Source organism: Diceros bicornis, chromosome 11 (genome assembly GCF_020826845.1).
Source record: "Diceros bicornis minor isolate mBicDic1 chromosome 11, mDicBic1.mat.cur, whole genome shotgun sequence".
In the NCBI taxonomy this organism is placed as follows: Eukaryota; Metazoa; Chordata; class Mammalia; order Perissodactyla; family Rhinocerotidae; genus Diceros; species Diceros bicornis.
This window is the reverse complement of record NC_080750.1, coordinates 65,420,664-65,446,002: the sequence shown is the minus strand read 5'-3', so window position 1 is coordinate 65,446,002 and position 25,339 is coordinate 65,420,664. Positions and strand designations below refer to the sequence as shown.

Below are 25,339 nucleotides of genomic sequence, written 5' to 3'. Positions count from 1 at the left end.
AGCAGCGTCCGTCCCCGGCTGGCGCTGCGGCCCCCCACCCCCCCCGCCTTGGAGCGGGGCCCGGAGGTGTGAGGTGAGTGCCGAGGCGGGCGGTTTCCCGGCCGGGTTAGCGGGAAAGGGGCGCGAGAGCGTGAGGAATGAGGAGGTGCCGCCGTGGCTGCCCGCTCCTCTGCCTAACCCTGTGCTGAGGAGCCGCCAGCAGCCCCGCACCTCCTCCTCAGGGATCGTTATTCTCGTCGCGGCCAAAACAAAAGCCTTGGGCGCCGGGCTGTGGCGGGTGTCGGAGTGGCTCCTCGGGCTCGACGGCAGGCCGCGGGGGGGCGGAGGAGGCGAGTTCGGGGCTGAGGGCTGAGGTGGGCAGATGCCCGGGGAGATTGTTAACCCTCTCGGTCCGGAGCCCGCGCCGGGCAACCTGTGCGAGTGTGGACGGCGGCTCGCTCTCCGCCACCCCCGGCCCAGACCCTCCTCCGGGGACGGTGCCCCGGGCCCGAGCCCGCTCGCCTGGGGCGCCCGGGGGCGAGGGGCGCTGCCCGCCGGCCGGCAGCGCGGGTGGAGGACACGGTCGCCGGCCGGGGGAGGACAATGCGCCGAGGGCTCCAGCGGCCCGGGCGCTCGGGCGGCCGGGGACCCACGTTAGCGTGTCCCCTTGCTCAGACGTCGTTTTAGCCTTTGGCCGACCTCTTCTTTCTAGCGCCTAAAAGTTGTCCCCTCCGTGCCATCAGTTTGCAAAGTCTGCTGCTCCCCCCGGAGGCTTCCCCCAGTCGCCCCCTTTGATGCTGTGTCCGCCGTGGGTACTGCTGAGTAATTAGGAGATGGCCTCTGAAAGACAGTGCCGGTGAAATATCTCGAGAGGTTTTCATATCCTCCTAGGGGCTCTGTAGATCTCGGGGGTCTTGGAGTTAGGTGCCTCCTCTGTAAGAGAAAGCAAGAGGGCTTCTTTTTTTTTTTTTGAGAACAAAAGCACATGCCATTAATTCAGGCATAGGAGTGGACTTGAAGTTGAAAAATATTTACCCTATAAAAGAGGTCCAGTTTTTTACCCAGTATTAAAATGAAATTTTGAATTTTGGTTCCCTTCTCAATTTAGGCAGATGCAGCAGCAGAGCAGAGCAGCAGCTATATAAATGGTGACTGCTATATAAAAGTATCCAAACAGAATCTTATTTTATAAAAGTAGTTTTGATAGACCTGTAATGTTTATTTGTGGGAATTGTTTGGGTCACTTTGCAAAGCCAATACCACAAGAGCAAGGAAACAAAGACCTGACTGGCACGGGGATGTTACCTCCCTCCTCAGTCTTCTTTAGCCTGGAGTGCTGTGCTGACAGTCTAAGGAACAGATAAATCCTCAGTTCTGTTAAGAAGCAGTTACTCCTCAAGATCATGCTTTCCATCCGTACTTTTAAGCAAACCAATTTTCATCCAGGAAAAAAAAAGCATTTATTTGAATTACCAAACCATAACATAAAGCAAAGGAAAAATGATTCAGAGTTGGGGAGAATAGGAGAGAGGTGTAAAAGCTTAACTGGGTGGGCTTAGAAGGATAGAGCTGAAGATAAGATATAATTAAGATGCAGCCCTTCTCTTACCACATTGCCTTTTATTTAGTGAACTTCCTGTTCCTCCTCTACTTGCCAAATGCTTTGAAACTATCAGAAAATAAGTGAGTAATTAATAAAGCCTACCATCCTAACTTCTCTTTCCCCCTACTTCTTTTTTTTCTCATCCAGTAATATTCTCTACCTCCACGTCTCTCCTAAGTCTCTAACAGTGTCCCATTAATAGAAGAAGGGACTGTAGTCTCTTTCATTCCTTTCCTCATCTTGGCTACTATATTCCTTTGAGTTTTATTTTGTGCTTTGGACATTTAGGTGAATTTTTCTTGAGAGTTCTATGATTGATATATGAGAAGTAAGGAGAGTTGAGGGGAATTTAATAGTAAAGTGCACATTCTTTCTTTGTATAGTACAATGTGAAAGCTTTATCATTGGGGAAGGAGAGAGGAGTTTTTAATTCACAGTAAGTCCTCTGTTTCCCACTTGACAGGAAAAAATACCTCTACCCAACTTAAATTTCATATTAGTTTGTAAGTAAAACTGTAATATTTTATACTCAAAACTTATTCTGAGCATATTAGTTTGTTGAATTTAGGCTGCTACTGACTTTATTTTCTTTAGGAGACAGGTAGTAGGAAACAGTTCTTACTGCATCTTTACCTTCTTTTCCCAGGAGGGAGTGGTGTTGGCCTCAGGGTTTTTTTTTTTAACCCCTTAATCTCTAGAATTAGGGCTGCTTAAAGCTGCAGCTGCCCACGAAAAGAGCAGTAACGCAAATAAAAAGAATAGTTTGGCAAATACGTACTGGAGAAATTATTCAGTATAGATTTGGGAAAAGATGTATGGCAGGGTCTTGAGGAAAGAAATGAAGATTTTTAATAGTCTCATTTCTCTAAGGCTAGGAATACATGTTTGAATAGTAACAACTCTTCACTGGCTAGGAAGGAGTTTGTCAAAAATGACTTCTCTCTCTTTGCTTTCCAATTCATTATGCTGAGAACTATTGACAGTTTTGGTAGACCCAAGGAATGCATTGCAAACGAAGTTTCAGATGAATATAACGAGGCTAGTGGGCTTTGAAAAAAACCGAATCCTAGTCCCCAAATTTTATCTCAAGGAAATAATTTTATCGTCAAAGCATACAAACCATACAACCTTGCTAAGGGAAAAAATTAGGGGCTTGATATTAGAGAATTTTCTGATGAACAGATTTTAATTGGAAAGGGAAGCTGGGCTAGAATTTCAACCTGAATTTTTTTTAGTCCAGAATCTGGCCATCTTTTAACTTTCCAGTTTTATTTTCAGGTTAGTTTTAAAAGATCTGCTTTCTTTAGTCTTAAAAGTAATTTATAATTTTTAAAGTGGACTGGATTTTAATGCCTACCATTCATTTTAATTTTGAACCTAGATGTATTTGTTTTTCCTGTTTCCTTTTTTTTTTTAGCCCTATCCCTCAGCACATTAGAAGATTAGGCTATTTGTTGTAATCAGTAGATGACAAGATGGATTTTAAAAATTAAAGAGATGAAGTGGGAAAGATCAGAAGAGAGATACCCACTCTGAGATTAATAGAAATCTAGGCCCTATGAATTAAATATGAAGCTATATAAACTTTCTTTTAGCAACTGGGAGACAATAGTTTGAGAATGAATTTTTTTTTTTTTTTTTTAATAATAAGATGTGGGAAACAAAAGGCCAAAGACCTCATAGGTTTTAGGAGAAGGAACATAACACTTAGGGCAGTGAGTATGCTCTGAATGTATATTTTGTCTCTCTAACAAGACGGTAATTTCCTTGAGAGAAGACACTGTTATTTAGAGGTTGTCATTGCTAATCCTTGCAATGCATTCTTAGAAAACTACTCTGAAAGAAAACAAAAAATATCCCTGTTGTTCCCACTGTAGCCACTGTGTGTGAGGCAACCTTTAGATGGTAGTTCTGAATTGGAAATGCAAAATGTTGTCTACATTATAGAGTGTCAAAATTAAATCTTTACTGAGAATGATGAAACGGTTCACTTTCTGTACTGAGAGTGTGAATTGGAATAGAATTGCTGAACATAAATGTTTTGTTGCAAGACCCTCTTGACAAGCCCACAGGGCCCACTTTTGTCATTGCTTCTTCTGGTATTCAGCCTGCTTTCTTCTTCAGTTCCCGCTTCCTGCTTTTCCCACCTGAGTTCTTTGGGTCTGGCTTTGCAGCCAGCCTGGGAAGACAGTCTTCCAAGATTGCATCCCCTTCCCCTTTATTGCTGTCCTTCAGGACAAATACTCAGCTTATTTTATTTTAAGGGCTTTTTCTTGTTATCATCAAAAGAAAACTGGTAATTGGGGAGCATCAGATTCATAAAAATTAAAATGTAGGTTTAAGTTATCTAGTCCTTTTTGTTTTCTCATGGAATGATAATAAAGTAACTTACTCTGAAATCACTTTTCCAAATACCTTATATTGCTCTATAGAGAAATGACTGTGCCTCTTTTCCCACAGGTAAGGCATGAATAACTGTTGCCATATCACTCACTTTTTGCTGGACTCCGGCCCATGAAGCTGTTCACTCCGGTTGTGTTAACCCAGCAGGTCCTTTTATTTAGTTGAGATTCTGCAGATTCCTGTAGTAAAAAATATAATATCACTAAGAATGCCAAAACGACTGTTAACCTTTATTTTATGAGTTGGTATATTTTGGCAGGATCTCTTTGGGTCTAGAATCTTCTCTGTGTCTTACATGTTTGAAACTTCAACTTACAGCTGTTCCATGAATGAAGCCACCTTAGGAAAAATGACTTTTGCTATCCACACTCATGTGATCCTGATTAGAAGAAATTTCATTATGTTATTGAAGAATGATTTGGAATATATATCAAAAGTTTTTTAAAAATGTGCATACCATTTGACTCAGCTGATAGGTGATCTGATTTCTTTCAATATTGTAAATTGGTTTTTGGCTCATGCTAAATTGGTCATCACTTTTGCTCTTCTTACTGCCTACAGTAAGGCAGTAGTGTGTCCCTTAGCTTGTTGCTTAATTAGCGGCCAATAAATCAGTGATTCAACTAGTATGTATTCTTGTCAGCTAGTCAGCACATGTTTATAGATTTAGCAGAGTTAATTATTCCATACATAAAATAACGTACCACAGGTTCTTTTATAAAATCTCAGAGCATTTATAATATTTTATTTATTTTTTTTTTGCTGAGGAAGAGTCTTCCTGAGCTAACATCTGTTGCCAGTCTTCTTTTTTTTCCTCACTTGAGGAAGATTAGCCCTGAGCCAGCATCTGTGCCAGTGTTCCTCTGTTTTGTATGTGCATTGCCACCACAGCATGGCCAATGAGTGGTGTAGGTCCGTGCCCCAGTTCTGAACCCACGAACCCTGGCCACTGAAGCGGAGAGTGCTGAACCCAGCTACTAGGCCACGGAGCCAGCCCCTATAATATTTTATTTTTAAATAATTGAAATAGTTTTATTCTATATACATATGTTTTTTGACAAAAATGGAACATATATATGCTGTTTGGTAAACTTTTTTATTTTTTATTTATTGTTTCTGTCTTCCATGTCAGTAAATACAGACTTTGCTTATTATTTTTAGTGACTATATGACTATATAATATTCTGTTATGTGGTTGGACCACAGTTTAACAAATCCCTTATTGGTAGACTTTTAGGTTGTTTCTAGTTTTTTATTTTATAAACAGTATTACACTAACATTTTGATTATGCATCATGTGTACTTGTGTGTTTACTTAGAATGCATTATAGAATAGATTTGCTGGATTGCATTGTGCACACTTTAAGGGATTTTGATATAAGCAGCCATTTTTTAAAATACCACCTAGTTTACATTCCTACCAATAGTATTTGAAAATGTTGGAATGTTGAAAATGTTCTTTTCCCTGCACCCTCTCCTGTACTGTTCTCTCATTGTTATTTTGCCCATCTGATTGGCAAATATGATGTTATCTCTTATTTGCATTTTTTATTATTAGTAAAATTGAATATCTTTTCATATGTTGGCTATCTGTATTTCTTTTGTAAATTTATGTCCTCTTCCCATTTTTCTATTTAAAGTTTTATTCTTTATCTGCTTTTATTTTTTAAATTCATTTTATGTATTACTTTTGCTAAGCATATAATTATATGCCTATACTCTTTTAAATTGTTCTATTTTAGGATAGCATTTCTCAAAACATGACTTATGAATTGCTTATAACAGTACCTGAGATAATCATTAGAATGCATATCATTCTCCAGAGATTCAGATTTCTTAGACCTGTCAGGGGATCCATGAATCTGCTATATATTAAAATTAGAGAACCTCTGATTTGGGGGAAATAAAAATTCTTTGAGATTTTTACTGTTCCTACTTCCTTTTTGTCTCACTGCATTCTGCTGGGGTTTTCTCTTATTTATTTTAAAAACCATAAACTGCAACCTTGATATATTAAGATTATTGTCCTACCTCAGCCTAACATACAAATTTTACAAAGTGTTTTGATATATGGTAATTTGGATGTCATAATACATAAAGGAAGCATTTTTATAAGATGGTGGGATGCGTCACTTGAAGTGAGGCAAAAGGAGTAATTGAGAGGAAATCAGGTAAAATAGATGGTGTAGGCAGAAGTATAAGAGGGGTGTCACATTTAGTTTTAAAATCCCAATGAGGTATTGCTCAGTTTATTCCTCAAGTTTTATATGGTAGTCTTCTTTGAACCATAAATTTGAAACCCATAACTGCTTGGAAAATAGATTAATCTCAATGAAATTTTTGAAATTCTTATTATATACATATTCAATAGGGAGCAGTGTTCCCTTTAATTTTTTTTCAGTTGCAAGCAGATGAACATACTGCATAAGCAACAAACTACAAAGACTGAACTTATATGGACATTTTAATACTATAACCAAATAAAGCTTTCTGCAGTTATTTGACACATATTTAATGATATGCATAATTGTTACTGTGCTACATGGTAATTAAGCTTAAATATAAACGACTGTGTTTAATATCAGTTTTCTATAGCCAGACATCACATTTATGGGGCCAGCTTGAAGGAGGAAAAAAATATGGCAGGCCAAGGAACTTTTGCAAAGATTTCTGATTTAGGGGTTTCTGTATAGAGAGATTGGGCATTTGGGGCAGGGATTGCTCATAACTTGAGTGTTGCTAATTCTAGAGGCCACAGACTTTCCTTTTCCTTTCCTCTACTCAAGACCATCTACTAGGGGGAGAAATTGGGAAGATTCAGCCATTGATTGCTTTACTTTCTCCAAGTAGTTTTTTCTGTCTAGTAACTAAAGCTTGGGATGCAGAGGTTCCCAATCATTGCTAGTCAGTGCACAAAGGACTGTTTCTTTTCCTGCTTAAGCCAAACCAGTTCCAGGTCTCAAGGTCTAAGCTGTCATGGGCCCTAGTATTTAAGTTGTCCTATTAACCTGTGTCTCTGAGAATTTCTGAACCTGAATTTCTCGTGTTTTCTCTGTCTAGGCTGTCTACAACAAACACAGAAACATCCAGTGCATATGAAATAAAATGAAATAAAAACAGATTTAACATCATTACTAAACCAAAGGAAAGTATGATAACTTAGAATATGCTCTTTTCCTACCAGGCCTGCTTTCCACTCCACACCCACCCTCCCTGCCCCAAATGACGTGTATATTTTTGCCCCTAGAAAGTAGGAGCAAGTCAAAGATTCTGTAGCTTAGTGGAAACTATAACAGAATCATTCCTATTCCTGCTGTGACTTTCTAGGCATGATTTCTGTTCTCTGTAGCCTGGCTGTGTGTAATGAAACATTTGTTGGTTAAATGTTTCTGCATCAATGGTACTAAATTTTTGCGCTATCTCAAAAGATAACGTAATGTTGGGAAAATTTCCTGATATTACTTTTAGAAATTTCTATTTGCCGGTTTAATATTGGTTGATAGAGATAGCCTTTGTATCACCTGTAATTCAGTACTAAAACTACCTAATGTTTGGTGCTGCTTTACCATTTATAGAGTACTTGCACATACATTATCTCATAATTCACTCAGATGTTATCCTTGTTAGAGAGGTGCTATTTTCAGGAAGAGAAATTCTGAGTTCAGAGAAGTTAAGTGATATGTTTCCATTCACTCAGCTAGTAAGAGACTTGAATCCATATCTTTTGATTTATTTATATTTTACCTCTTTCACAGAAACCTTCTGTCCAATCAGTTAATGTAAAAACGCACTATTAATGGTTAAAACACATATAACAAATTTTAAATTCAATAGCTTACATTATAAATATGGCAGATATCTAAATAAAATTTAGAACAACAGGATAAGAATTTTTCAAAGTGGATCAATTATATCATGACAAATGAAAAATTGCTGTCATAGGCAAGAGATTAAACCATATGTTGTATAATTTTGCCTTTAAATGCTGTTTAAGGATTGTTTTAGTATATCTATAGCATAAGTGATAAAGTGGAAAAACTACTATATCTTTACAAAATATCCTTGTATTTTATCTATTAGGTCATTCTGATATCTTTTATCAAAGATTGTTTTCTTTGTTTCTTTTTCTGATAGTTTGTTGCTAGTATATAGAAATGCAACTGATTTTTGTATACTGATTTTGTATCCTGCAATTTGACTGAGCTCATCAAAGATTTTAATATCAAGGCCACAATATTTTGAGAGGAAATGACTAATTTCTCCCATTTAAAAAAAAATACTTTTCAGGTATTTCAATCAAAGGAAGAAATAGCTCTTCTCCGAAGATGGAATCTGTTGTTTGGGAATGTGGTTGATCAACTTGATATGTTGGCCAAATGTGCCCTATGTAAAAAAATGAAAAGAAGAGACAAGATGATGTCATTTTCCCGTATTGTGAAACCCAAAACAAATGCCTTTTGTGGGACCGAGCTACCAAACCTGTGACGGTGCAAAGAATATTAAACTGTTTGAAAAACTTAACAGTAAGATATAGAAGAAGTCCTTTCAAGCTGAAACCTGCAGGTGTATAAAGATTCAAAATACATATTGAGTAGACCTGATCATCCGAATCTCATTCAGATCCAGAAAGGATGGCTATGAGTTGGATTGTCTTCTATCTTTGGCCCTTGACTATGTTTGTGGGGCATATTAGTGGGCACAGTTTGTTTTCTTGTGAACCTATTACCTTGAGGATGTGCCAAGATTTGCCTTATAATACTACCTTCATGCCTAATCTTCTGAATCATTATGACCAACAGACAGCAGCTTTAGCAATGGAGGTAAGACTTGATCTATTCTTTGACATATCTTAGAAAATGGTTCTTATATTGCCCTGTTAACTAATCTAATGAATATGTCTGATTAACAACAGGGAAAGAATGTTATTTTTAATTACATCTTGTACATTAAAAAGTTATATATTTGGGTTCAAGCTGTAATAGATTGAAGAATTCATGTTTGGGGAATGTTACTCGAATTTTTTTTAGACGTTATACTTCTATAAAGAAATTTGAAACATGGGAGATAATAGCCATTTAGAAATTTAAAATTGTCCAAGTTACGATCTCATTATGTCTTTTCTGTTATTTGGCCGATAGTAAAACTTTAGATAAAGAGCAGAATATAATAATAATAATAATAATTCAGTCATTAAGTGTTGAAGGTAAAGGGGTTTTGAAAAATGAGTTCTTTTGTTCAGCCTTAGGCTGGTGGTTTACAGTATTTGAATTTTCTTAAATACTTAAAATGATTTCCTAGTCTTACCATGTTCATATGAATTTAAGAACAATAACTCCCAAGCAATGAAAAAGTTTTTGTTCTGTGAATTATCTGTTCTTGACTTGTCAGGCTTTTATGAAAATTTGTTGCCTTACTTGAATTTTTCTAATGGTAATTTTTTAGGTATTTTTTAATGATTTTACTTTAGAAACTATGACAAATTAATGGATATAGTTAATTATAGGTTTAAATAAGTATGTATGTGTTTTTATAGTGGTTTTAGAATTGTGGACAAGGATATATTTACCAGATGAGAACTAGGCAGCAGTAAATAGTGGCGATAAGGAGCTTAGGCTTTGAGTTTGGACATACCTGAGTTTGAATTCTAGCTCTACCACTTTCTAGCTGTGTTGCTTTGGGCAAGTTATGGGAACTTTTCTTACCATAGTTTCTTTGCTTGTAAAATGGAGTTAATACTCATACAAACTTTTGTAAGGTACAAAATGAAAATGTGTATAAAGTACTTGGCACATAGTAAGTACTCTAAAAGTGATAGCTTTTACCATTTACCCATATTCTCATATTGTGACTACATAACACATATAATTTACAGAGAATGTTTTGTACTTTAGTCTTAAATCCATTGTTACAGTGCTTTCAGCAAATCGAAGCCTACATGTTTTGGAATTCTTCATTTTATAGTAAAACTCAAAGGTTCATTATTTCCAAGTGGGCTACCATAAATCTGTCTGGGAAAATTTGTAGAAGGATTATTATTCATAGATTTTTGAAATGTGAAGGGCATCTTATATATTCCAAATATTTGAAAATGTTATAGAGGTTGAACGAAACATTTTCTGCTTTTCCTCTGACTACACAAGGTCTAACTGGTAAAGAGAGATTTGGTATAGATTGTCAAGATTAGGATATATGAAAATGGGGATTGGTTTAATATGTTAGTTTGGTTCCAGGCATGGTAGTCCCTGCTGTGTATTAAAGCTATCAGTTTCCTCACAAAAAAATTGAAATAGGAATTACCTTTGTTTCTAGTTTCGTTGTAAGTCAGTACAGCTCCTTTGGAAAGCAAATAGGGTTGTAAGAGAAGCAAGTAATAAAGATATTTGTACTGATTTGGATTCAGCTTTTAGCTCTGCCGTGTAGTAGCTTTAAGATTTTGGACTTTGGACTTATGTCACTTAACATCCCTGAGCCTTGGTTTCTTCATTTGTGAAAAGGCATTAATAACAAAAATACCCTCAAAGGGCTCTTAGGATTAAATGAGAGATTTATAAAGTAGGTAGCACAATGCATAGCACGCAATAGGTGATCTGCAGATGTTAATTCTATTCCAAATTCCATTTCTAAATGATCCTAGACGGAAAGTACTAGAAAGATGAACTTGCATCTCTAGTTATAGGCCCCTGGGCCATTCCTAAAGATGGCATGGTAAGCTATCTCTACCCTCTTCTCAAACATGCCTGTGTAGTCTAGATATTTTATTGGCAGTGAGGTTGCCCTTGTTTGAACTTCACACATTGTAGGAAGAGCACCTAAGTGGGTAATACTTTCTAAGAGAAGGCTTTAGTGATCTGAATTAATTAATGTTGGAAATATAGTTACTTGTTGCGTGGTTGTCATATCAGGACAGTGATGCCGCTGACGAAAAGAATCATCTGACAGTTTGAGGGTGTAAAATTTCTGTAGTACCAAAGGACATGGAAAGTCAGCAGTCAGCAAAACAAAATTCCAGATGGAAGTAAGGATTCTTGGGTCCTTACGAGGACTTATATCTATTGATGACACCCTCCACTTCTGATCCAGAAATTTTGGATACATTTCTGCCAGTTTTTACCAGGAGCAAGTAATTTTAGGAGCAGGTAATCGCAGCACATTCTTGAGTGTTCACTTTGGGACTGAATGAATTGAAAGACAGTTTCCTAGTGTAACATCTTTCAGCAGACCCAGGCTTCAAGCTTGCCTGGGTTCATTCCTGTACTGATGTTTGGTGAGTCAAAATGAGTCCTTGGAACAGAATTGCATATGACAGTGAGCTAAGGATGCACAGATGAGAGAAAGTATAGAATTTGGGTTATTTCAAATTTGATTATTCACAATCAACAAGTTCCATGTTCTTTTATTGTTTATAGAGGATTCCTTTTCTATACTTTGACTGAAATTGGGACGTGTTTAAATAAATGGGATAAGTGTCAACTTATTAAGTTGGAAAAGAAGATTCTTGCTAATATGTTTATTTCTCTACTCTACCTTCCAAAACATGCACATCTGTCTACAGACACACACACTAAATTTTTATAAGTTCTTAATTTGACGTCTCACTTTTTCCCTTGAGTCTCAGTGGCTTTTGATAGAAAAAAACATTTTCTCATTCTCAGTTTCTTAAACCATTTTGAGCTGTCCAAATTGCTAAGTAAATTTTTGGGAGCTGTCCAGCTTGGACAACAAATTGTCAGTAACTGTCTTTACCAACCCACATGTTATCAGGTATTTTTGATTCTGGTGGTAATAAAAGATCTGAGGAGCCTTTTCTCCCATACTGAATAATTAAACCCAGTTGAAGAGGAAGGGAACAGTTTAGTGGAAAAAGCACTAAAATAGGGATAGAAGACTTGCATTCTGCCGCTAACTAGTTTTGTAACTTCTTTGTGTTGGTTTCCTCTAGGAAGTGAATTTTTTCCCTGTCCATTTTACAAGGTTATTGTTACGGTCAAATGATATAAGTGACATGTATATTAAAGAAGTTTGAAAAGTTCAAGTGCTGTGTGAATGCAGAGCATTATTTGTTGTGTGTCATCCTGTTTAATTTCAGTCAGATTGTGGAACAAGCAATCTTTAATTTCTTCGGGAAGTTGATTGTCTACTCTTTTTTTTTTTAGAAACTAAACTCTATAGGATAATCAGAGGAAAAACGCCTGGGATGGTTTGTGTTTGCCTCCATTTCCTGTTTTCTTTTGTCCTTCTCATTAAAGATTTTCTGTAGCATGCGAAGCTGGCAGCAGGACAGATCCTAGTAGGAACACAGAACCTAAAAGCTTGAATATCCATGGGGTATCCTTTATGGTTCATTAAATACAAAGCATGTTTGAACCAGTCTCCCAATTATCCAAACTCAAATTTTAGCCTTTTTTCCCCTAACTTTTTATAATGGAAAATTTTAATTATATAGAAACATAGAATAGTATATTGAATGCCATATAACCATCATCCAACTTCAAAAATTATCAACTCATAGCATCCCTGTGGTGTTATTTACCATGTTCCTGTCTCCTTTTTTGATTTTTTTTTTGAAAGAATACAGTCATGCGTTGCTTAATGACAAGGATACATTCTGGGAACTGCATCGTTAGGTGATTGCATTGTCATGCGAATATTGTAGAGTGTGCTTAGGCAAATTTAGGTAGTATAGCCTACTACACACCTAGGCCATATGGTCCTAATCTTATGGGATCCACTGTCGCATATGCAGTCTGTTGTTGACTGAAGCGTTGTTATGCAGCACATGGCTGCATAGGCATGTAATATCTGATTGTCACTCTTTATAATTTTAGTAGCCGTTGATGATCATTTCCTAGGTCTATAATGGTATTAGGGATTTGCAAAATGGTGATATTCTAATTCTATTATTCTTCATTCTCAGCAGGAGTACTTTATAAACAGAAACTTCTTCTCTGACTATTGGACTACTGAGTTACTTTCGTATACAGATTATATAAGAAAGACAGGATAGGTACTTGATTGTTCTCCTTTGTTTATTCATTTTTAGGGTATTGAGTTGATTCCCAAGCATCCTCCAAAGATGACCAATGAGGTCTTTTTTTTTTTCTTTTAAGTATCATCACGAACTTATGGATTTTTAACATGTTTGATGTATTTCAATCTGTTGCAGTTGTTATTCTTTTTGGGGCTCAAACTGTCCCATCCTTGGTAGTGGGAGCCTGTTCAAGGTCACTCCTGAGTGTTTTTGATGATACTCTAGTGGTCTCTGCTAGCTTCCTTGCTTTCTGGTATAATCCAAGCTCATTTCATAAAATTCTGCTTCAAACCTTGAATCATTAATTTTTCTAGGGAGCCCTGGTTCCTTTTAGTTGGAAATGATGTTTAGAAATCCACTATCTGAATGCTAAGCCTATTGATACTAGGTTAGTCATTTTTAGGCCTTTTCATGGACAGCTAGGAAATACGTTTTTTTAAAAGAAAGTACGTCATAAGTTTATACTGGTACTTTCAATTCAAATAATACTGCAGAGTTTTTGTTTAACATTTAAAAATTTTATTTGTTTCTCTTTTCTCTTATACTGAAGCTTTATTATACCCATACATTATATAATTTCAGAATAATAGCATTACTAACAATATGATTACTGAAAGCAGTTTAAGATTTCTTTCTACTACTTTTTGTCCTTAGGATGTATTTCACCAAGGATGTACAGTCAAATTACTGTGTTTTAAAGTTACTTAAATACTTCTCTCTGTGGTTAAACTCAATACACAGTTAGGTTATTATGTTTCATTTTGATTTTGATTTTGAGGAATAACTTTTTAACAATTTTCTGGTTTAAATTTATAATTATGTTTTAAAGCTTTATATATAGAACAAGGTACATTCAGAGGAGTCTAGTTTCTGGCCTTCTTGCCTCTACCTTGTTCTTTCCTTCTCTTTAAAGGTAGTTATTTAGGTTTTTGTTTATCCTTCCATTAAAGAATTGTAAATATAACATTTATATAAAATATTTATATACTGTCTGCCTGTATCTATATATTCTTTCATGTTTCTTTGATATAGTATCATCCTGTTTGTTTTCTCTACCTTACTTTTTTCACTTAACAGTATACCCTGGATATTCCATAGTAGTTTTTATAGATATTCCTCAAAAAAAATTTTTGTTTCTTGGCTGAGGAAGATTAGCCCTGAGCTAACATCTGTGCCAGTCTTCCTCTACTTTATAGGTGGGTTGCCAGAGTGGCTGACGAGTGGTGTAGCTTTGCGCCCAGGATCCGAACCTGGGGACCCGAGCCACCAAAGCAGAACGTGCCGAACTTAACCGCGATGCCACAGGGCTGGCCCCCCAATTTTTTTTTAATTGTGGCAAAATATACATAATATAAAGTTTACCATTCCAACCATTTTTAAGTATACAGTTCAATGGCATTAAGTACATTCACCTTGTTATACAATCATCATCACTGTCCTTTAGCACTTTTTCATATTCTGAAATTGAAACTCGGTACCCATTAAACAATAACTCCTCATTCTCCCCTCCCCCCAGTCTCTGGCAACCACCATTCTACTTTCTTTTTTTCTCTCTGAATTTGACTACTCTAGGTACCTCATGTAAGTGGAATCATACAGTATTTGTCCTTTTGTAACTGGCTTATTTCACTTAGCATAATGTCTTCAAGATTCATCCATGTAGCATGTGTCAGGATTTCCTTCCTTTTTAAGGCTGCATAATATTCCATTTTATATATATACCACACATTTAGTTTATCCATTCATCCTTCAGACACTTGGGTAGCTTTCACCTTTTGGCTACTGTAAATAATGCTGCTGTGAACATGGGTGTACAAATATCTGTTCCAGTCTCTGCTTTCAGTTTTTTGGGTATATACCCAGAAGTGGAATTGGTGGATCATATGATAATTCTATATTTAATTTTTTGAGGAACCACCATACTGTTTTCCACAGCAGTTGCTCCATTTTACATTCCCACCAGCAGTGTACAAGGGTTCCAGTTTCTCCATCTCTACATCCTCACCAACACTTATTTCCTCTTTTTTTTTTTTTTTTGATAATAGCCATCCTAATGGTTGGCTTAAAGTTTGTTCTCATTTTTTCCATTCATTTCCTATTGAAGGACATTTGGGTTGTCTCCTGTCTTTTGCTGTTGAAAGCAGAGCTTGTCCTGTTCATCTTTGTATGCCTTACAACTAACACAGTGCATCACACATAGTAACTGCTAAATAAATTTTGAATGAATTAATGAACCTTGTAAACTGTAAATTCCATAAGAGGTGGTAGGTTATGGTCATGGTGCTGTAACTAAGCACTTAATCTTCTGGAGTTATAAATAGTAACATGCTTGGTGGAGATGGTAATGGTAATCCCAATACGAAGGATACCACTTACCTGTGAACACTAGTGTTTTACTTTGCCTTTTTTTTTTCGTCAAGGTGACTTGAAGCTTTCAGCATTGCGTGTTTGCACTTATAAGTGGTGTAATTAAGCAAAAGAATAAAACAACCAACTTTCACATCTCTAGACCCTTCATGTTCATTCTGCCTTAATACTCTCTTCTCCATCTTTGCCTGTCAAGATTCTAACGGTTATATTTGATACCTTAATAAGGAGGAAACAAAAAGGAGTAGATGACAAAACATTATGTATGATTTCCTGTTTTTGTTGAAGAAAAAAAATATATGCATTTCATATAGAGTAAGTGATCTGGAAAGATTTTTGTCAAGGCCAATAGTGGTTATTCTTGAATTAGTTCAATTTATTTGTGTTTTCTCTGTTCTTCATTTAATGTTTGTATTTTCTCATTTTTCTGTAAGAAACACATTGTGCTTTTAAAATAGTAAAGTTAGTACAGAAACTTTTTTTTATTGATGTTTTAATAGTTTATAACATTGTGAAATTTTGAGTTGTACATTTTTGTTTGTCCATCACCATATATATGTCTCCTTTCACCCCTTGTGCCTACCCCCTACCCCTGGTAACCACAATACAGATTTCTCTGTCCGTGTGTTGGTTTATATTCCACATATGAGTGAGATCATACAGTGTTTGTCTCTCTCTTTCTGGCTTATTTCACTTAACATAATACCCTCCAGGCCCATCCATGTTGTTGCAAATGGGACGATTTTGTCTTTTTTTTATGGCTGAGTAGTATTCCATTGTATATATATACTGCATCTTCTTGATCCAGTTGTCAGTTGAGGGACACTTAGGTTGCTTCTACTTCTTGGCTATAGTGAATAATGCTGCAGTGAACATAGAGGTGCATAAGCCTCTTTGGATTGTTGATTTCAGGTTCATTGGATAGATTCCCAGTAATGGGATAGCTGGATCATAGGGTATTTCTATTTTTAATTCTTTGAGGAATCTCTGTACCGTTTTCTATAGAGGCTGCACCAGAAACTTTATTTTTGAAAAATCTCAACTGTCCTTATTTGTCTAGCTCCCAGTTGCAGTGCCTAAGACTTAGTATTTATTAAATATATTTTGATTGAATGACTGAAAACTAAGGAAGAGCTTGGTAAATGCCAAAAAAAAGCCATAAAGTTCTAAGGGGATTCAAAAGAGAGAAGGATGAGATGTGGAAGGGATCAGTTGCAGATGATATTTGAATGGGCCTCTTTTGAAAGACAGATAGGTTTTTGTTGTGTGTGGTTTTTTTTAAGAGAATGTTATAATATACCCTTAGGTACTAATAATTATTACTAATGTTTTGTGGGTAGGCTTCTTAGGAAATGAAATTTCTTTGATTATATTTACTCTTGGAATTCACGGTTTGTGTCTTTAGAATACATGTGTTATCCAGCAGATTTACTTCTCTTATTATCTTTTGTTTAGGTTAATATTAATAAAGTGGTTTTCCCTAAGCAAACAACAATCTAGTGAAGTGACTTGAGAAGACTATTTGTGTGACAGGGAAACCAGTCAAGAATTAAGAAGTTTCTAAATTGAAAAATCTACACACAAGTATTGGAGAATTAATTGCATTTAGTTATTTCTGACTTTAGAAAAAACAACAGCAGCTTTTAAAAATTTTAATTGGTTTTCTTATGTGACAAATCACTTTAAAGGAATACCTTAAAAATACTTGTTTTAATTTAAATTATTAATTATGGTGGAATTTGGTTTCTAAAGTTTTATCTTTGGAGACAGATCATAGTTCACAACTGTTTATGATATTTGAAATATTAGAAGTTTACTTCCTAAAGAAAAGTCAGATTTTGTGGGCTGCTCTGGGGACTCCCCTTTGACTTAAGAAGATAAATATTCTCCTGTGATAATGGTATGTTTCTGCAAACCAACTCACTGAAAGACTATTGGAAAGTATTTAATATGCTATCACGAGACATTTTTAAAAATTAAGATTTGTAAAAGAGGGCCGGCCCGTGGCTTAGCGGTTAAGTGTGCGCGCTCCGCCGCTGGCGGCCGGGGTTCGGATCCCGGGCGCGCACCTACGCACCTCTTCTCTGGCCATGCTGAGGCCGCGTCCCGCATACAGCAACTAGAAGGATGTGCAGCTATGACATACAACTATCTACTGGGGCTTTGGGGGGAAAAATAAATAAATAAAATCTTAAAAAAAAAAAAAAAGATTTGTAAAAGAAAAGCATAGCTATGGGATTAAAGGTGCTTCACAAACCTAGAATTTTTTTTTTATACTAAGTAATTCTTAAAGTTTTGGACCTTTTCTCATTAGGAATTTTGTTACAAAAAAGGAGTTAAGAAGGTCTCATTTTTAATCACTTAAAATTATTCTAAAAAGTTGTTTTTGAATTTTTTATTCTGATTTGGATCTGAAATAGAATGAATACCATTTTTGAATTTTCAAGGCCATTCCACATTTGGTTTCACATTTAGTTAATTTAGTCATAGTATTCCCAAACCTAGTGTGATACAGTTTCTATGGTTACCAGGCCCTTTGTAGAGTGACAAAGATTGGAATTCTGATTCTCTTGAGTCAAATTTTGGCCTTTGACTCTGTCCCCTTTTCACACCCCTTGCTAAGCTTCGGCTGTTGCTATGCTTGAAGGCTTGTCAGCTAGCAGGTTCCTATGGTAACAGGAATGGCAATTTGAAAGAAGAAAGAGAATGGGAGCACAAAGGCTTGGTTGATTTGAATTTGAACAAAGAATGGAAGATTCCATGTTGTGCACCTTTGTTGTAGAAACCAGAAATTTAATTTTAGAAAGTTACTTTTCAGTTTGTAAACTTCTTATACCCTAGTCTTAATTTAGTGAACAAAAGTATTACTGTTTAAGGAAGTACTCAGTAAGAATCTTTTAAAATTTAATCAGCTAAAGTTTCTTTTTTCTACTTCATAGAGTTTTAGTAGTATTCCTTATATGTTTATTCTCAACTTTACAGTATTCAGCCCACCTCATTTAATTTTGATTTTGCTGAGGTTAAAAATTGTTAGGGTTTAAATCAAGGTAGTTTGCATATTTGAAAATTATTAATATTTTTGTTTTTATATAACAGCTTTATTGAGGTATAATTTGTGTACAATAAACTGCACCCAGAGTGTTCAATCTGATAAGTTTTGACAGCTGTATATACCCGTGAAACCATCACCCCAATCAAGATATAGAACATTTCCATCAGCTTAAAAGCTTCCTTGTGTCCCTCTGTAGTCCACTCTCCTATTGACTCCCTGCTCCAAGCAACCACTTATCTGCTTTCTGTCACTATGGATTAGTTTTCATTTTCTAGAGTTTTATATAAATGTGATCACACAGTATCTACTTTTTTTGTGTCTGGTTTCTTTCACCCAGCATAAAGATTTTGGAGATTCATCCTTGTTTTGTTTTGCTTTTTAAAAACATCATTCTCATTGACTTTCTCGCTTGGCAGTTGAGAACAGGGAATTCAGCAGTATTCCCATCAAATAGGCCTTCTACAGCTCTGTTAACCTGCAACTCTTCCCTAATCCCCTTTTAAGCTGTCATTTACTGGGTGTTCTATATGCTAACTATTTTATATATTCTTACTTATGTGTTGTTAAGATCATTTTACAGAGGAGAAAACTGAAGTTTAGAGAGGTTAAGTAGAACAAATTGGTTCAACTCAAGGGCTCTAGATAAGAATGCCAAGGTTTGACTCTTGAGTCTGTCTTTGTAGCTCTGTGATCTTGGGCAAGTTACTTAACTTTCCCTGTGTCGTTTTCTTCACATGTATTCTAAAATGAGATTAATAATAATGGTACCTCCCATGGGATTGTTGAGAGGGTTAGATGAGATAACATGTGTAACGCACTTAGAACACTGCCTTAGAATACTGACCTATAGTAAGTGTCAGTAAATGCTAGCTGAGATAACACAAGGTACTTATAGCTGATAAGTGACAGGAGCATAAACTTGTAGCTTTAGGCTCAGTGCACATAGCGCAAAATAGTCACTCAAATCAGTTTTATAATTCATGATGGGGCTCACAGATGGAGGTTTTACATAGTAACATAACAATTTGGCTTAGTTGGCATTTTTTTGTATTGCTAAGTACCAACTAAGTTTGAGACTTGGTTAAGACATACATATGCATATATGTATGTTATGTATGTACATCAGCAAGTGAATATAATACATTTTTTAACTTGTAATTTTAAAATAATTATGGACACACGGGAATTTGCAAAAATAGTACAGAGAGACTCTGTGTACTCGGCCTAGTTTCCCTCAATCTTACTACCTTATGTAACTATTTTACAGTATCAAACCATGGAAATTAACATTAGCACAATCTACAGGCCTTATCTTATTTCACCAGTTTTTACATGTTCAGTCATGCGCTACATAACAACATATCAGTCAACAATGGACTGCATATAAGATGGTGGTCCCCTAAAATTAGTACCATATAGCCTGATGCATTTCTCAGAACATATCGCCATTGTTAAGTGACACATAACTGTTTCATTTTTGTGTGTGTGTATATGCGTATGTGCATGTATGTGTGTGTAGTCTTTGCAATTTTATCACGTGTGTAAATTCATGTAGCTACTGCTACAGTTAAAGATACAGAACTGTTTTATCACCACCAAGGAACTCCCATGTGCTTCCTTTCTCTCTTGCCCCCCTTTCCTAATCCCAAGCAACCACTAATTTGTTCTTTATAATTTTGTCATTTCAAGAATGTTATATAAATAGAATCATACAGTATGTAATCTTTTGAGATTGGCTTTTTTCATTTAGCATAGTACCCTTGAGATTTGTTTTTAATTGCTGAGTAGTATTCCACTACAGAGATGAACCACAGTTTGTTTAACCAGTCACTCATTGAAGGACATTGAATTATTTCCAGCTCTTTGCTATTACAAATAAAGCTGCTATGAACATTCATGTACAGGTTTTTGTGCAGACGTAAGTTTTCATTTTTTGCCCAGGAGTGTCATTGCCGGATCGTATGATAAGCTTATGTTGGGATTTTTAAGAAAGAAACTGCTCAATTGTTTTGCATAGTGGTTGTACTATTTTACATTCCCACCAGCAATGTTTGAGAGATTACATCCTCTGCATTCTTACCACCATTTGGTATTTTCTCTACTTTTTATTTCCGCTTTTCTAATATGGTGTAGTGATACCTAATGTGGTTTTAATTTGCCTTTCCCTCATGGCTAATGATATTGAAAATCCTTTCTTATGCTTCTTTGCCATTCATATATCCTCTTTGGTGAAATATCTGTTCATGTCCTTTGTTCATTTTCCAATTAAATTATTTGTTTTACATTTTTGAGTTTGGAGAGTTCTTTATATATTCTAGATACAAACTCTTTGTTGGATATGTGGTTTGCAAATAGTTTATCCTAGTCTGTAGCTTGTCATTTCATCCTCTTAACAAGGTCTTTAGAAGAACAGAAGTTTTAAATTTTAATGAAGTCCAGTTTACCAATTTTTTTTTCTTTTATGGATCATGCTTTTGGTGTCATTTTTAAGAACTCCTCAGTCTGTCTGAAAGACTTTTTCTCTCTGTCTCTCTCTCTTTTTTTAATTTTATAGTTTTATATCTTACATTTCAATCCATGATCCATTCTGAGTTAATTTGTGTAAGGAATGGTTCATTTTTTTACCTATGAATATCCACTAGCTTCAGCACCATTTGTTGAAAAGACTCTATCCTTCCATCTTTGAATTGCTTTTGCTCCTTTGTCAAAAATCAGGTGGCCATTCTTGTGTGGATTTATATCTAAGTTCTCTATTCTGTTCTGTTAAATTTTGTGTCTCTCTCTCCACCAGTACCACAGTGTCTTGATGACTGTTAGCTATATGGTAAGTCTTAAAATTGGATAGCATGATTCCTCCCACTTTCTTTTTCAAAATTGTTTTAGCTATTCTACTTCCTTTGTTTTTTTTAGATAAGCTTGTCTTTATCTGCTAAAAGTCATGCTGGGTTTTGATAGAAATTTCATTAAATCTGGAGATCATTTGGGGACAACTAACATCTTTACATGTTGAATCTCCAATCCATAAACAGTGTTGTTTTGGGTTAAATTGAGTCTCCCTAAAATTATATGTTGAAATCCTAACCCCCAGTACCTCAGTATGTGACCTTTCTGGAAATAGGGTCATTCTAAATGTAATCAGTTAAAATGAGGTCATGCTGGAGTAGGGAGGGGCCCCTAAAGCAATATGACTGGTGTCGTTATAAAAGGGAAATTTGGAAACAGACACACATAGAGGGAAGATGATGTGAACAGGCACAGGGAGAATGCTATGTAAAGATTGGATTTATGCTGCTCCAAGCCAAGGAACTACCAGAAGCTAGGAGAGAGGCCAGGAACACATTCTTCCCTAGCACCCTCAGAGAGAGCATGGCTTTGCTGACACCTTGATCTTGGACTTCTAGCTTCCAGAAATGTGATGCAATGAATTTCTGTTGTTTAAGCCGCTCAGTTTGTGGTACTTTGTTACAGCAGCCCTAGCAAACTAATACCAGTATATATCTGTCCATTTATTTATATCTTCCTTGATTTCTTTCATCAGCATTTTATAGTTTCCAGCATACAAATCCTATATATGTTTTGTTGGATTTATACCCAAGTGTTTCTTTTCTGTTTTTTTTTTTTAGTGATTATAAATGTATCATTTTAATTTAATTTCTACATGCTCCATTATATATAGAAATACAGTTATTTTGTATGTTTCTGTTGTATTCTGCAGCCATGCTGAACTCACTTATTAGTTCTGGGAGGTGTTTTTTGTAGATTCCTTGTGATATTCCATGTAGACAGTAATGTCATCTGCAAATAGGGACAGTTTTCTTTTTCTGATCTCTACGTTTTTTATTTCCTTTTCCTGCTTTATTGTGATATCTAGTACTATGTTGAATAACAGTGGTGAGAGCAGGCATCCTTCCCTTGTTTCCAATCTTAGAGGTAAGAATGATGTTAACTGTGGGGTTTTTGTAGATGCAGGTTATCAAGCTGAGGGAATTACCCTCTATTTCTAGTTTGTGAAAATCTTTTAAAATCATGAAGGCTTTTTCTATATCGTTTGTTATGATCATGTGATTTTTCTTTGTTAGCCTGTTAATTTGGGGGATGACATTGATTGATTTTTGAATATTAAGGCAGCCTTGAATTTTTGGAACAAATCCTACTAGGTTGTGGGATATATAATGCTTTTAATATATTTTTGAATTTGATTTGCTACTCTTTTTTTAAAGATTTTTGCATTTATGTTTATGAAGGATATTGGTCTATAGGTTACTCCTTTTGTACTATCTTTGTTTGGCTTTAATATTAAGTAATTCTTGCTTCATAGAATTAGTTGGGATTAGTTCTCTGCTATCTTCTGGAAGAGGTTGTTTAGAATTGGTATCAGTTCTTCTTTAAATGTTGGTTAGATTTTACCAATGAAACCATCTGGCCTGAACATTTCTTTTTCAGGAGGTTTTAAACTACAAATTCAATTTCTTTAATAGTTATAGGACTATTCAGATTATCAGTTTCATCTTGGGTGAGTTTTGATAGTCTGTTGCTTTTGAGGAGTTGGTCCACTTCATCTAAATTGTCTAGTTTATGTGTATAGGGTTGTCTGTAATATTCCCTTATTATCTTTTTAATATCTGCATAGCCTCTAGTGACATCCTCTCTTTCATTCTTGATGTTGGTAATTTGTGTTTTCTCCTTTTTCTTTCTTTATCAGTCTTGCTAGAAGTTTATCAATTTTATTGACATGTTCAAAGAATCAGCTCTTGGTTTGAGTGATTTTTTTTTTCCCTATTACTTTTCTGTTTTCAATTTCATTGATTTCTCCTCTTTGTTGTTTCCTTCCCTTTGCTTGCTTTCAGTTTATTTTGCTCTTTTTGGCTATTATGAATAATACTGCTCTGCTGTGAACATTCATATAGAAATTTTTGCTTTAACACCATTTTTAATTCTTTTGAGTATATACTTAGGAGTGGAATTGCTGGATCATATGGTAATTCTATGTTTAGCTTCTTGAGGAATCACCAAACTGTTTTCAATAGGGGTTGCCTCATTTTACATTCCCATCAGCAGTGAATGAGGGTTCTGATTTCTCCACATCTTTATCAACACTTGTTATTTTCTGTGTTTTAGATTATAGCTATCCTAGTCGGTGTGATGTGGTATCTCATTGTGGTTTTGATTTGCGTTTCCTTAATGATTAATGACATTGAACATCTTTTCAGGTGCTTATTGCTCTTTGCATAACTTCTTTGGATAAATGTCTGTTCAAGTTTTTTGCCCATTTTAATAATTGAGTTGTTTGTCTTTTTGTTGAGTTATAAGAGTTCTTTGTGTATTCTGGATACTAAACCCTTATCAGATATATAATTTACAAATATTTTCTGCCATTCTGTAGGTTATCTGTTCACTCTCCTGAGTGTTCTTTAATGCACAAAGCTTTAATTTTGATGAAATCCAATTTATCTTTTTTGTCTTTTGTGCTTGTTCTTTTGTTGCCATGTCTAAGCAACCATTGCCAAATCCAAGGTCATGGAAAATTACCTCTATGCTTTCTTCTACAAGTTTTGCAGGTTTTGCTCTTATATTTAGGCCTTTGATCCATTTTTTTGAGTTAGTTTTTGTATATGCTGTAAGGCAAGGGTCCAGTTTTATTCTTTTGCATGTGAATGTCTAGTTGTCCCAGCACCATTTGTTGAAGAGACTATTTTTCCCCTATTGAGTGGTCTTGGTACCTTTGTGAAAATTAGTTGGCATATACGTGAGGGTTTATTCCTGGACTCCCGATTCTATTCCAGTGATCTGTAATCGTGCTGCATGACGACGTTTTGGTCAAACATGGACGGCGTATATGATGGTAGTCCCATAAAATTTACGATTATATAGCCTAGGTGTATAATAATAGGCTGTACCATCTAGGTTTGTATAAGTACACTCTAAGATGTTCACACAATGATGAAATTGCCTAATGATGCATTTCTCAAATTGTATCCCTGTTGTTAAGCAAGGCATGACTGTGTATGTCTAGCCTTCTGTGGTACCACACTATTTGGATTACTGTAGTTTTGTAATAAGTTTTGAAATTGAAACATGTGAATACTCCAACTTTGTTCTTTTTCAAGGTTGTTTTGGCTGTTCAGAGTCTCTTGCAATTCTATATGAATTTTAGGATCAGCTTTTCCATTTTTCCAAAAAAAGGCCATTGGAGTTTTTTAAGGGATTACATTGAATCTATAGATCACTTTAGGGAGTACTGCCATTTTAACAACATTGTCTTCCAATCCATGAGTGTAGGGTGTCTTTCTATTTATTAGGCCTTCTTTGATTTCTTTCAACACTATTTTGTAGTTTTCTGTCTTGCATCAATCATATTGGTTAAATTTATTCCAAAGTATTTATTCTTTTTGATGTTCTACTAAATGAAATTGTTTTAAATTTTCTTTTCTATTGGTGGTTTTTAAAAAGTTCATTTTCAATATATTTATTCCTGGAATGTAGAAATAGTTGCTTTTTTTTTTTTTTTCTGTGTTGACTTTGTATCCAATGACCCTAGTAAATTCATTTATTCTAATGGTTTATAGATTATTTTGGATTTTCTTTGTAACAATCATGCTTTATCAGTCTGGTTCAATTAGGAGACAGAGCCATCAGTGATTTAAATAAGGGAAGTATAATATAAAGAATTAATAAACTATTAAAGGAGAATAACTGTAAGATATACAGAAAGCTCTATAGGGTTCTCTAGGGCTGAGGGACAATCTTGGAAGGGTCCCTGAACCCCAAGGCTCAGACCTTAATTATAGAAAATGTAGTTACAGCTCATTGGATAGCAGACAAGATCACTGGGTTGCCTGGGCCAGAGCTGGTCTACAGTTGCCAGGCAAGCAGGAAGCAATCTTTCAGGGCACAGGCAAGTGTCACC

General features: G+C 35.7%; 1 protein-coding gene across 1 annotated transcript in view; it reads left to right on the top strand.

Moving 5' to 3' along the window:
• Positions 1 to 25,339, top strand: part of FZD3 (frizzled class receptor 3) — an 88,136-nt gene continuing 62,797 nt past the window's right edge. Inside the window, exons 1-2 of the mRNA XM_058550431.1 lie at positions 1 to 73; positions 8,273 to 8,805. Coding sequence (XP_058406414.1) covers positions 8,617 to 8,805 — 189 coding nt within the window. The 5' untranslated portion in view covers positions 1 to 73; positions 8,273 to 8,616. The remainder of the gene's footprint in view (positions 74 to 8,272; positions 8,806 to 25,339) is intronic.